At 41.6% G+C, this 13,174-nt stretch overlaps 3 protein-coding genes across 3 annotated transcripts; 2 read left to right on the forward strand and 1 right to left on the reverse strand.

Annotated features, from left to right (window-relative positions):
- Window positions 1–620: 620 nt before the first annotated feature.
- LOC111435557 (magnesium-chelatase subunit ChlH, chloroplastic) lies at window positions 621–6,188 on the forward strand. The gene is made up of 5 exons (XM_023072971.1): window positions 621–2,335; window positions 2,416–2,498; window positions 3,184–4,986; window positions 5,060–5,536; window positions 5,612–6,188. The coding sequence occupies exons 1-5, from the start codon at window positions 928–930 to the stop codon at window positions 5,987–5,989; spliced, it is 4,149 nt and encodes a 1,382-aa protein (XP_022928739.1). The 5' UTR covers window positions 621–927; the 3' UTR covers window positions 5,990–6,188.
- A 1,461-nt stretch (window positions 6,189–7,649) lies between these two features.
- Window positions 7,650–9,675, forward strand: LOC111435559. Its single transcript, XM_023072973.1, has 5 exons — window positions 7,650–7,770; window positions 7,903–8,098; window positions 8,544–8,890; window positions 9,166–9,232; window positions 9,384–9,675. Exons 1-5 carry the CDS (start codon window positions 7,667–7,669, stop codon window positions 9,390–9,392), a joined length of 723 nt encoding a protein of 240 aa, XP_022928741.1. The 5' UTR covers window positions 7,650–7,666; the 3' UTR covers window positions 9,393–9,675.
- Window positions 9,676–9,787: 112 nt separating this feature from the next.
- On the reverse strand, window positions 9,788–12,250 carry LOC111435456. The gene is made up of 3 exons (XM_023072830.1): window positions 12,096–12,250; window positions 10,854–11,348; window positions 9,788–10,464 (listed from the first exon to the last, which is right to left on the reverse strand). The coding sequence occupies exons 1-3, from the start codon at window positions 12,193–12,195 to the stop codon at window positions 9,947–9,949; spliced, it is 1,113 nt and encodes a 370-aa protein (XP_022928598.1). The 5' UTR covers window positions 12,196–12,250; the 3' UTR covers window positions 9,788–9,946.
- Between the last annotated feature and the right edge of the window lie 924 nt (window positions 12,251–13,174).

The following is a 13,174-nucleotide window of genomic DNA, read 5'->3' on the forward strand; positions in this document are numbered from 1 at the left end:
TTTTGACTACATCTTCGAGACTCACAAATTTTTTGTTTGACAATTGAGCATTCCATTGACATGGTTAACTTAAGGGCATGACTCAGATACCACGTCCAAAACCACGACCCTCCACAATAGTATGATATTGTCCACTTTGAGCATAAACTCTCTCGGTTTTGCTTTTTGTTTTTCCAAAAGACCTCGTATCAATGGAAATACATTATTTATAAACTCATGATCATCTTTTTAATTAGCCAACGTGAGATTCCCTCCCAACAATCCTCGTCAGTAGTGTACAAATATTAATATTATAATTAACGGTAAGGAACGACGAAGAGTAGCCTATAGTACATGAACTGCTAAAAGACGAATATCTTCCACTGATTCCATTTAAAATATCTGTCCTTTTTACATGAGAGACACACACCCAAAGAAAGAATCTTTTACAAACATTAAGAATTTAATTCAATTAATAATTTAAAAAAATCCCCAATTTTCTATCTCATCCTCCACAACAATTTGAAGAAATCCATTCCAACCAATCAGATTGCACCAAATTCCATCAAAAAATCCCCTTTCAGATAAATGGATGTTCTACTTCTCTCTCTACACCTCTCTCTCTCTCTCTCTCCTCCATGGCTGAAATTGAAGCTCAACCTCAAAAGTACACTCCTCCACTATCAAAATTCCCTGATGACCCAGTTCGCCACGTGTCCATTCCACTCACCACTAACCACACAAAAAAACCGTTCCTCTTCCCTCTTCTTCCTCTCCGTTAAAACCACAAACCCATTTCGCTGCAACTTCGAATGGAAAAGAAATCAAAAAAAGAAGAACAAGAAGAAAAACCCTTTAGCGAGCTCCCAATTTTGAAGCTAAATCCAAAAATTAAGCCCTCATAGACCATCTTGATCGGTTGTTTTAGAGCTTTTTTTCCCGTCATCAATGGCGTCCTTGATGTCATCGCCATTTTTACCGGCTTCCAAATCGGAGCTTCAGCTCTCATCGCTTTCCCAGAAGCATTTCTTCCTCCATTCCTTCCTCCCCAAGAAAACCCACCTCGCCATTTCTTCAAAATCCGCCGTGAAAGTGAAATGTGTCGCCACCGGCAATGGTCTCTTCACACAAACAAGTCCCGAAGTCCGGCGTGTCGTTCCCGACAACACCAACGGCCTTCCGACAGTCAAAATTGTCTATGTCGTTCTCGAAGCACAATACCAATCATCACTCACCGCCGCCGTTCTAGCTCTCAACAAGAACAAAACCCATGCCAATTTCCAAGTTGTGGGTTATTTAGTCGAAGAGCTTCGCGATGTTTCAACGTACAATACATTCTGTAAAGACGTGGAGGATGCGAACATCTTCATTGGGTCATTGATTTTCGTTGAGGAACTCGCTTTGAAAGTGAAGGCAGCTGTTGAGAAAGAAAGGGATCGACTCGACGCCGTTTTGGTGTTTCCATCGATGCCTGAAGTGATGAGATTAAACAAGCTTGGGAGTTTCAGTATGTCACAATTGGGGCAATCTAAGAGTCCATTTTTTCAGCTGTTTAAGAAGAAGAAGCAATCAGCTGGGTTTGCTGATAGCATGTTGAAGCTTGTAAGGACATTGCCAAAGGTATTAAAGTACTTGCCTAGTGATAAGGCACAGGATGCTAGGCTTTATATATTGAGTTTGCAATTTTGGCTTGGTGGGTCACCTGATAATCTTCAAAATTTCTTGAAAATGATATCTGGTTCATATGTTCCTGCTTTAAAAGGGGCTAAGATTGAGTATTCTGAGCCAGTTTTGTATTTAGACACTGGAATTTGGCACCCTTTGGCTCCTTGTATGTATGATGATGTGAAGGAGTATTTGAATTGGTATGGAACAAGGAGGGATGCTAATGAGAAGCTTAAGGACTCTAAGGCCCCTGTGATTGGGCTTATTTTGCAGAGGAGTCACATTGTTACAGGTGATGAGAGCCATTATGTGGCTGTGATTATGGAGTTGGAGGCTAGAGGGGCTAAAGTGATACCTATTTTTGCTGGTGGGCTTGATTTTTCGGGTCCGGTTGAGAGGTATCTTGTCGATCCGGTGACGAAGAAACCGTTCGTGCACTCCGTTGTGTCGCTTACTGGGTTTGCTCTGGTTGGAGGGCCTGCTAGACAGGATCATCCTAGAGCTGTTGAAGCACTCACAAAGCTTGATGTTCCTTATATTGTTGCTTTGCCTTTGGTGTTTCAAACTACTGAGGAATGGCTTAATAGTACGTTGGGTTTGCACCCGATTCAGGTGGCGCTTCAGGTCGCTTTACCGGAGCTCGATGGTGGTATGGAGCCTATTGTTTTCTCCGGTCGGGATCCTCGAACTGGTATGTAAAAGCTCCTTCATTGTGCAAGTGTTGTTGCTTTCATGAAATGGTTAACAATGTGAACGTTCTTGATTATGTAGGGAAATCTCATGCACTTCACAAGAGGGTTGAGCAGCTATGCACCAGGGCGATCAAATGGGCTGAACTTAAAAGAAAATCTAAGGTATTCACTTCTATAATCGATCGAACTAGCTTCTCTGATAGCCGTTAGGAACCACGAAACTCTATAATGGTATGATATTGTCCGCTTCGAGCATAAGCTCTCATGGCTTTGCTTTTGGTTTCCCCGAAAGGCCTCGTACCAATGGAGATGTATTCCATACTTATAAACTCATGATCATCTCCTTAATTAGTCAACGTGGGATTCCCCTCTCCTTGAACGAAGTACACCATAGAGCCTCTCTTGAGGTCTATGGAGCCCTCGAACAACCATAGAGCCTCCCTTGATGTCTATAGAGCCCTCGAACAGTCTCCCCTTAATCAAGGCTCGACTCTTTTCTCTGTAGTCCTCAAACAAAGTACACCCTTTGTTCGACACTTTTGACTACACCTTTGAGGCTCACAACTTCTTTGTTCGACATTTGAGGATTCTATCGACATGGCTAAGTTCAGGGAAGGACTCTAATACCATGTTAGGAATCACGACTCTCCACAATAGTATGGTATTGTCCACTTTGAGCATGAACTCTCGTGGTTTTGCTTTTGGTTTCCCCAAAAGGCCTCGTACCAATAACTAGCACGATTCTTTTCTTAACAACCCCAAAACGTTCTTTCGTATACCGAGCAAGTTATGTGGTTCTATTTGCCACGGACGCGTCGCCTTATGATAAATATTGGCATTTTTGCAGGCTGAGAAGAAGCTGGCTATAACTGTCTTTAGTTTCCCCCCTGATAAGGGAAATGTTGGAACTGCTGCTTATTTGAATGTCTTCTCCTCCATCTTCTCCGTCCTGAAAGACCTCAAGAAGGACGGATATAACGTCGAAGGCCTTCCCGAAACTTCCGAAGCTTTGATTGAAGATGTTATTCATGACAAAGAGGCGCAATTCAATAGCCCGAATCTAAACATTGCTTATAAGATGAACGTTCGTGAGTACCAACAATTGACACCTTACTCGTCCACCTTGGAAGAGAACTGGGGTAAGCCTCCTGGCCATTTGAACTCGGATGGAGAGAATCTGTTGGTATATGGAAAGCAGTACGGAAACGTGTTCATCGGTGTTCAACCGACGTTCGGATACGAGGGTGATCCAATGAGACTTCTCTTCTCTAAATCTGCTAGCCCCCATCATGGTTTTGCAGCATATTACTCTTATGTTGAGAATATCTTTAAGGCCGACGCAGTTCTTCACTTCGGAACTCACGGTTCGCTTGAATTCATGCCCGGAAAGCAAGTCGGAATGAGCGATGTCTGTTATCCCGACAGTTTGATTGGAAACATTCCGAATGTATACTATTATGCAGCTAATAATCCATCCGAGGCGACCGTTGCTAAACGTCGAAGCTATGCTAATACCATTAGCTATTTGACACCCCCAGCAGAGAATGCAGGGCTTTACAAGGGGCTTAAGCAATTGAGTGAGCTTATTTCCTCGTACCAATCGCTTAAAGATACCGGTCGTGGGGCGCAGATTGTTAGCTCGATTGTCAGTACTGCTAGACAATGTAATCTCGATAAGGACGTCGAACTACCTGAGGAGGGAGAGGAAATCCCAGCTAAAGATCGCGACCTTGTCGTCGGGAAAGTATACTCGAAGATCATGGAGATCGAATCCCGTCTTTTACCTTGTGGACTTCATGTCATTGGTGAGCCACCATCCGCCCTGGAGGCAGTAGCAACATTGGTTAACATCGCTGCACTCGACCGTCCCGAAGACGACATTTCATCTCTTCCATCAATACTAGCAAACACAGTTGGAAGAAACATAGAAGATCTGTACCGAGGCAATGACAAGGGAGTATTGAAGGATGTCGAGCTGCTTCGACAAATTACCGAGGCTTCACGTGGGGCCATTTCCTTGTTCGTGGAACGATCAACTAACAGTAAGGGTCAAGTCGTCGACGTCGGTGATAAGCTCACCTCAATCCTAGGATTCGGTATAAACGAACCGTGGGTTCAGTACTTGTCAAACACCAAATTTTACAGGGCTGACAGGGAGAAGCTGCGGAAACTATTCGAGTTCTTGGCCGAGTGTTTGAAGCTCATTGTCACGGACAACGAATTGGGTAGTTTGAAACAGGCTTTGGAGGGAAAATACGTTGAACCAGGCCCCGGTGGCGACCCGATTCGAAATCCGAAAGTTTTGCCTACAGGAAAGAACATTCATGCCCTTGATCCACAGGCTATTCCTACAACAGCAGCAATGCAAAGTGCAAAAGTTGTGGTGGAGAGGTTAATAGAGAGGCAAAAGGCTGAAAATGGAGGCAAATATCCTGAGACAATTGCCCTTGTTTTGTGGGGTACTGATAACATTAAGACCTATGGTGAATCCCTGGCTCAGGTTCTTTGGATGATCGGCGTAATGCCGGTAGCTGATACGTTCGGTCGTGTCAACCGGGTTGAACCTGTGAGCCTCGAAGAGCTCGGAAGGCCTAGGATTGATGTTGTTGTCAACTGTTCGGGCGTGTTTAGAGATTTGTTCATCAATCAGGTAGATGATCCTACATTTCTCAGAAGATTTCTAGTTTCTTGTTTTCGACACGAACTTACGATTTGTTTTGCAGATGAACCTCTTGGATCGAGCGGTGAAGATGGTTGCAGAATTAGATGAGCCGGAGGAGCTGAACTTTGTTAGGAAGCACGCAACGGAACAAGCTCAAGCCCTTGGTATCGAGGTTCGAGAAGCTGCAACTCGAGTCTTCTCGAACGCGTCTGGATCATACTCATCTAACATTAATCTTGCTGTCGAGAATTCGTCGTGGAACGATGAGAAGCAACTCCAAGACATGTATTTGAGTAGGAAATCCTTTGCTTTTGATTGTGATGCTCCTGGAGCTGGCATGATGGAGAAGAGAAAAGTTTTCGAGATGGCTCTAAGCACGGCTGATGCCACGTTCCAAAACCTCGACTCGTCCGAGATCTCGCTAACCGACGTGAGCCATTACTTCGATTCCGATCCGACTAATTTAGTTCAAGGCCTGAGAAAGGATGGGAAGAAGCCTAATGCCTACATTGCTGATACCACTACAGCCAATGCTCAGGTGAGACATCATCAACAATGTTATCATAAGCTCACACCTATAAGCATACTTAACACGAATCTTTGCGTCATACAGGTCCGATCGCTCGCCGAGACGGTTCGACTTGATGCAAGAACCAAGCTGTTGAACCCCAAGTGGTACGAGGGAATGATGTCGAGTGGCTATGAGGGCGTTCGAGAAATCGAGAAGAGGCTAACCAACACAGTTGGATGGAGTGCAACGTCGGGCCAAGTCGACAACTGGGTTTACGAAGAAGCTAACACGACGTTCATTCAAGACGAGGAGATGTTGAACAGGCTGATGAAAACGAATCCAAACTCGTTTAGGAAGTTGGTGCAAACGTTCTTGGAGGCGAACGGGCGTGGATATTGGGAAACTTCGGAGGAAAATATCGAGAAACTGCGACAGTTATACTCCGAGGTCGAAGACAAGATCGAGGGGGTCGATCGATGAAGTATATTGATTATGAACAGGTAAACATTGTAAAATCAAAAGAAGAATGTAAATTACTTTGGCTCTCACTTATTCAACCATCTTCCCTTTCAAGGATGAATGGAATGTACTTTTGTAATGTGAAATTATTTGAGACTCTTTGTACTCTTTGCAAATCCGTTTTTGATGTATTTGAATAAAGTGATTTGTGTTTGCCCAATCGAGCGAAATTTTTCATTTATTTTTGTAATGATCGGGGTGGAAATTTCTCGTAAGGCGTAATGATTTGGGCACTGTTTCGGAGAGAGGTTCGGTGAAATAGACATGTCTGTGAAGATGTGGACTACTTGCACGTGAACAGAAAGACCGTAGGAAGCTTCACTGTTCCCCGGGATTGGCTTTGGGCCTTTCCTGCGCAGCGTAGGTGGAGGGCGAAGAAGGCCACCTTTTGGGAGGGCTCGAGCCATCAGTGAGATACCACTCTGGAAGAGCTAGAATTCTAACTTTGTGTCAGAACCTACGGGCCAAGGGATAGTTTCAGGTAGACAGTTTCTATGGGGTGTAGGCCTCGATCAAATCACATGCGAATTTTGGTGGTCGTGATTTTTGGTGGTCTTTTTTTTGGCCGACTCCTCTTCCCGTTCTATTGATGAGAAGCATCTAGCAGTGCCACGCCGGTTTAGAATTCGATTCTCAGGGCTAAGGCTCTCTCTTTTCTATCCTCTCTATCCACGTGTAGGTAGCGTTGTCTGTCGTATTATTGACTCGAGATATATTCATTGAATTGATTGACACACTTTCTTTAACTTCATAGGTCCTTTGATAATAGGGGAAAAGTCTTCTATTTCCGTTAAATGACCCAAACGAAACGAAACTACATACCGGAAGATCATTCATAACCTTATTCCTAGAACGAAATATAGACATTGGTACAACATCGGGTTCGAGAGACCTCGAGGGACACATCGTAATTTACTCTAACCTCAGCGTACTATCGGAGAGACTTTAAACATCTTAATAAATTCAATAATTAGCACGCACGCACGCGCACAAATATATATATATATATATATATATATATATATATATATATATATGGGGCGTGATCGGAATTTGTGCAAGAGAGGGGTAGAGACAGGGAATATAATCTCCGTCACCGACCCTGTTAGCTAACAGATAGAAATCTCTCTCAACTTTTTCTCAATTTCTCGTCTAAGGCAAGTCCATGCGGGATTTCGATTCTGCTGATTAAATAGACATCTCTCGGAATGAACCCATTATAAGAAATTGAACTATACTCGATTAGGGAAAGTAATCTCAACCAACTTTGCATCGTTTTCCCATCCAATTTGAGCCATGCTCTAATCGAAGTGATTGCATAATGCGGACTACCCTATTAGGTTAGGTTGAATTTTTTTAAAATAAAAATTTTGTTCGGTTTACCTGTTGACCTTTTTTTAGTTAGGTCAACTCAACCCAATCTTACTTTAACATTTATAGCCACGGTTAGTATTGTGTCATGAGTTGTAAATATTTGATATTTTAATTATTAATATAATATATATTAGGTCAGATTGGACTGTAAACTGAGAGAGTATATATAATGAGCCATACAAATGAGAGATAGAGAGAGAGAGGAGAGAGAACAAAATTCAAATATTTGGAAAGCACCCGCCAGAAATTCGTTATTGAGAATCAATGGCAGAGTTCCCTTGCGCTCTAGAACGCACCGTCGCTTCTGCTCTGCTCCTTCTCTCCACTTCACCGCCTCCTCCGCCATCTCCTCAGCCGTCGCCATCTATGTAAGATATTGGATAGTATTCCATTTCCTGTTTTCTCTGTCATTTGCTCTGTTCTGTTGAATGATTGTATCTGATCGTCCTTTTTTTTCTTCTTGCTTTAAATCTCTGTTTCTGTGTTTGGTTGCTCTGTAGACCGATTTCTCAAGACGAATGGTTGTTTGAGGAGAAAATTCTCGGTGGAAAATGCTCGAGTGAGATGTCGCCATTTTGTGATGATTCGAAGTCTTGCTCTTCAGTACTCACTAGATCAGATGAATCGTCCGAGACTCGAGCGCAGGAGCTGTTGCTGTTCTCTACTTCAGCTTATCGCGACGAGCTAAAGCTTAATGTAATGGTTCTCAGTCTAACCTGTTTTGCATAATTTCGTTCTTCTTGTATGTTGTTTTGTTCGATGTGGTATTTTTGGCTCTGTTTTTGTTTGCGCAGTTTCTGCTGTGTGTGAATCCCGTGCCTTGGTTTGAGTAAAAGAGCTATTGATTTTGGTCGTCGTTTCTGCTTTTGTAACTTGAATTAGTTTCTGGATAAGTTTATTTTAATCGGATTCTGTCACTGAAACTGGAACTATCGGATCCTTCTTGTTGTTTCTTCTTCGGTATGAACTTAAATCTGATCAGAATTTTAGAAATTCTACTTCCTCCACCTGATTACTTACCTATCAGTCATTGAATTTCAATATCTCAATACTTCGATCGATAAGCGTTTAGTTGCCAATTAGTAAATACTTCGTTGATTTTGAGTTTATCACTCCTTCAAGTCTAACGAATTCCACACAGGTCGTGAGAAAGAGTCGTTCGAGGCCAGTACGGATATCCGGGAACCGGAATCTCACTCCTACAGACGACGTGACCCTGTCTTCAGGCTCCGCGTCCTCGGAGACGACTTATTGTTTGTCAAGCAGCTCAAGTGTGGACACAAGCGCGCCAATCCGTCGCCTGGTTACCAGAGCAGAGAAGAAGTTGGAAATGATTCGTCACGCGTGGAGGAAAAAGCACGTCGCATCCGCTCATATGCGCCGGCGTGCCGAAGCCATTCTGAGTTACCTCTCTGGTGGCTGTTCCTCTGAGGTGAAGATACGCCAAGTGCTTGGTGACAGCCCTGACACAAGCAAGGCTCTCAGAATGTAATTCATTCTTCTCTCTCCCACCTCCTCACCACGTTGGCTCTAAAGTCGTGCTTTTATCCAGTGCTTCCAATTCACACATTTACTGTACACGGTAGGATCATCTATGCCCTCGGAATACTCTCACCTCTGATGATAATTTATATAGTCACCATCGGAACACCATTCATTAGGCGAAAGATTCAAAGATAGCCAATATGGAGATCTATATTTTCAAGCTTACAGATTGATTAGGATCAAAATTGATTTGGTTTCTGTTTCGCCTTCTTTGACAGGCTGCTGAAACTGGAAGAGATCAAAAGATCAGGAACAGGTGGACGCCAAGATCCCTATATTTACACGGTACAAGACACACTCAACTCCCAGTTTCCTATCTATTTGATGGCTTCAAAGCAATCAAATCCAATAAAACCCTTTAGTTTACACAGATATCCTTGCCAAATTTTCCGGGAAAATTGAACATGTTTCTTTGCTTTCCATTTCCCTTTTGCAGATTGCTTGACAAACTCTGAGTAGATGATCCGTTCATTTATAGCCTGGTCCAAACTCAGCCGTAGAGAGTCTCGGGACAATCCCAATTGATTGGGAAGTTTTGATTAGGCCTGCTTTGTAAGCAAATTAAATATGGTAGGGTAGTACAGGATATACTAGAATTGATTAGAGCTTCATACGGAACATAGAGCTTTGAAGTATACATCTTAGCTTCTCCATTTTTGAATCTCCCCAGAATAATGCCTTTTAGGGGGAGTGAATTCAGTTCTGTGACATAGCTATAATCTTGTATGATAAGCATTGGAATATGCCACTTTCTTATAGATCGATTTTAAGATTTTACATTATGTTCTTAAGCATGTTTATAATTTAATAGGAATCTACACCATATAGTTTTGTCAAAGAAGAACAAATTTTCAGTTCTGTATTGAAACAAGTCGACCCATTACACGCTTTTCACTAATATTGGATCTGAACAATAGAAAACACTTTTTTTTTTTTTTTTTGAAGAAACCAACTTCCAAAGTAACACTTTGATATGACTATTATTTGGCAGCCTAAGATCTAAGCTGGAACGACTATAACATTGTCCAACACAGGGCCACACAAATGGCCGTAGTCATGAAGCTTGGTGTGGTAATAAGCACTGTAAAATGTGATTCTTGTGCTAACAGAAACTGCTTGGAATTTCAAACTTGCAGTTTTGGACCTTCCAAGCCCTCTAGAAATGAAAGGAACTTTGATGGTTTGTCGGGCAGCAAAAGCTTGGACATCCATGGAGCCATGGCAGCCATTTCTGGCATCTCCAACGGTGAAGGTGAGATTATAATACTTTGTGGGAACTGTTTGGATTATTTGGGCTATGGCACTTTCTCTTCCTGCAACCAATTCAATGGCTGCATTCCCTGAAGGGACAAAGAAATGGCCTCTGTCAATGTATTTTACAGGCTTGAGAGACTCAATTATCCAGCCTGGTAGTGGAGAAATGTGATCAACTTGCATTGGAGGAAGGAGGATCCCATTGTTGAAACTCTTTATCACATGAGGACCAACTTCAAAGTTTCCATTCAACAAAAGGTTACCTGCAAGCAAATACCACCATCCCTGATTAGGTAAGTTGGACACATACATAACATTTACCTCTTCTTAACCAATTAGATTTAGATTTAGGTACGGTTTGCTAACGATTTCTGTTTTTAACCAAGATATCTTACCTAGAATGTGATGTACAGGTAGATTTTTGTTTTTAACTAAATTCATCCTGATTCTACTTAATGGTGTGTAGTTCAAGATATCTTACCTCGAACTTCGACGTACAGGTGGATTTTTGTTTTTAACTGATTCAACCCGATTCTACTTAATAGTGTGTAGTTCAAGATATCTTACATAGAACGTGACATACAGGTGGATTTTTGTTTTTAACTGATTAAACCCAATTCTACTTAATGGTGTGTAGTTCAAGATATGTTACCTGGAATGGGACGTACAGGTGGCATCTCCTTGATGAAGATCATATCCAATAGCGGTCCACAAGTGGGGTCCTCTTGAATGCCCGGGTTATGGAACGTGACGTTCACAACATTCCTATTTGCCCTAAAAGTGAAGGCATAGGTATCACCTCCATTGCTATACAGAGTCTGAATGGAAAGGTTAGCTGACTGACTCCCAACTTCAATTCTTAGCATTTCATCTTGTGCACAAGTCCTTGTGGCCCCAAACGTCAGCGTATAGACGGAACGCCATCTTAACCTCACCTTCTGTGAGATTGAGGCTTCGTTCCCTAACCTCACCGCGTGGGCCCCACGAGGAATGGGTAGGTAGAATCCACCTGGCTGGGGCCCACCTGCCACGTATTCAACGAGGCCATTGATTTCCCATTTTGGGAGGGAGTTTTTGCCTATGATCACTGTTTTGTTTAGGTTTGATTTGCTTGGCGGAGTTTCAAAGTCGCCATTAGGGAGAAGACCTGCCCCAAAATGTACCAAACAAGTTTAAAAATCATATTTAAAATTTTAAAAATTTATTAAATATTTTTTTAAAGATTTTTGGACTAAATAAATATAAAACTTAAAATCTATGAGCTACAAAAATAGTTATTAAATTATTAGCCCACCAATCCTCCTAGAGTAGCTGTTACGGAAACTCTGTGATAACCTTTTTTTTGTAGACTAAATAAATATATTGTTCGTTTGAAAATTTCCTGAAATACAAATCATAAGTTCTTCTCTCGGTTGGATGAAAATCTCACATCGAGTAATTTAGGGAATGTTCGTGGGTTTATAATCAAAGAATACTTTCTCCATTGTGATGAGACCTCTTGGAAAGCCCAAAGCAAAGCTATGAGAGGTTATGTTCAAAGTGGACAATATCATACCATTGTGGAGAGTTGTGTTCATTTAACACTCTCCATCGAAACACTAGAGTCGTTATATTCACCACTAAACTTGTTGAAGTGATGAAATATAACCAAGTTCTATTTTTCTTATTAGAGATTGAATGAGTCATAATATCTTTTAGAATATTACGTTTGAAGTATCATTCAAGATGAAGATTCAAACTTAGGACTCAGATTTTGGCTCGTTTTGAGCTTAGAAGAGTACATATAATCAACAACGAAATCAAAAGCAAAACAAGAAAAAACACATCCACACTCGAATAAAGTTCACAAAACTTGATAGAAAAATTTACGGACCCGAGAAGAAATTTGGCTTACCATCGAGGAGGCGGTGGCGAGGAGGAGCGGAAGAAACAGAGAGAGCAAAGAGAGAGAAAAGCAAAGGGAGAATTAGAAGCAAATGAGGCAAACTTCCCATTCTCGAAAAAGATAAAGAAAATGAAGTTTGGGAATTGAAAGATGGTCTGGTTTGGAGTGTCCGTAATATGTATTTATAATGTGCAGAGTTTTAGACATAAAAATGGTTCATAATTTAATGTGGAAATAAAAAAGGAATTGAATCCACAAACTCCAATGCACCATTTTTTTCTAACATCTTTCCGCGTAATCAGCCTTCTCACGCGTTTCTCCCTACCACTCTGTCAAATTAAATACATTACCAAATAAATTTCAAATTAATATAGCGTTAAATTCTATTTTCTCCATAATTTTTAATAATATTTTTAAACTATTTTTTTTTTTTAAAAAATTGGATATAATTTATGAGGTGTTAATAGACAATTTTGGTCCGGCGATATGATATTGTCCACTTTGAGCACAAGCTCTCATGACTTTGCTTTGGGCTTCCCAAAAGGCCTCATTCCAATGGAGAGAGTATTTTTTGTTTATAAAATCCATGATCATTCCCTAAATTAGTCGATGTGGGACTTTCATCATCCAACACCTCCCCTCGAACAAAGTGCGCCTTCCCTTAATCGAGGCTCGACTCCTTTGGTGTCTTAGTCATTTTTTACTGCCTTCGAGGAGGCTTGACTCATTTTCTTTTGGAGTCCTTTGTTCGATATTTGAGAAGTTACCAATCTATTAGCACGATTAGGTTTAGGGCATGACTCTGATACCATGTTAGACGAACACAACTCTCCACAATTGGGCATTGAGCTTTCCTGAAACGCTTCATGGAATATTGACCTGCAGTGTGTGAACCATAGGTCGCTTGCTTGCAACTCCAATGTAATCCCCGAGAGACATGTCATTAACCTGGACATCATCAAAGGTCCAGCGATTGAAAAGCTTCACGTCGTATTGAGGCTGGATCAGTTCCTGAGTCACTTCGACCGCTTCAGCCATGAATTTTTTAAATTTTTTTATAGAGTAAAATGTGTTATTGCTACTTTTAA

The sequence above is a fragment of the Cucurbita moschata genome, unplaced genomic scaffold, assembly GCF_002738365.1.
Source record: "Cucurbita moschata cultivar Rifu unplaced genomic scaffold, Cmos_1.0 Cmo_Scf00049, whole genome shotgun sequence".
Classification (NCBI taxonomy): domain Eukaryota; kingdom Viridiplantae; phylum Streptophyta; class Magnoliopsida; order Cucurbitales; family Cucurbitaceae; genus Cucurbita; species Cucurbita moschata.

Excerpts from the sequence above, each read along its gene's own strand:
- LOC111435559 (XM_023072973.1), top strand. The coding sequence starts at position 7,667 with ATGGCAGAGTTCCCTTGCGCTCTAGAACGCACCGTCGCTTCTGCTCTG. Across the intron at positions 7,771-7,902 it reads CCTCAGCCGTCGCCATCTAT|ACCGATTTCTCAAGACGAAT; the intron begins GTAAGATATTGG and ends GTTGCTCTGTAG. Across the intron at positions 8,891-9,165 it reads ACAAGCAAGGCTCTCAGAAT|GCTGCTGAAACTGGAAGAGA; the intron begins GTAATTCATTCT and ends CTTCTTTGACAG.
- LOC111435456 (XM_023072830.1), bottom strand. The coding sequence starts at position 12,195 with ATGGGAAGTTTGCCTCATTTGCTTCTAATTCTCCCTTTGCTTTTCTCT. Across the intron at positions 11,349-12,095 it reads TCGCCACCGCCTCCTCGATG|GTCTTCTCCCTAATGGCGAC; the intron begins GTAAGCCAAATT and ends ATTTTGGGGCAG. Across the intron at positions 10,465-10,853 it reads ACCTGTACGTCCCATTCCAG|GTAACCTTTTGTTGAATGGA; the intron begins GTAACATATCTT and ends ATTTGCTTGCAG.
- LOC111435557 (XM_023072971.1), top strand. The coding sequence starts at position 928 with ATGGCGTCCTTGATGTCATCGCCATTTTTACCGGCTTCCAAATCGGAG. Across the intron at positions 4,987-5,059 it reads GAGATTTGTTCATCAATCAG|ATGAACCTCTTGGATCGAGC; the intron begins GTAGATGATCCT and ends TTTGTTTTGCAG. Across the intron at positions 5,537-5,611 it reads CCACTACAGCCAATGCTCAG|GTCCGATCGCTCGCCGAGAC; the intron begins GTGAGACATCAT and ends TGCGTCATACAG.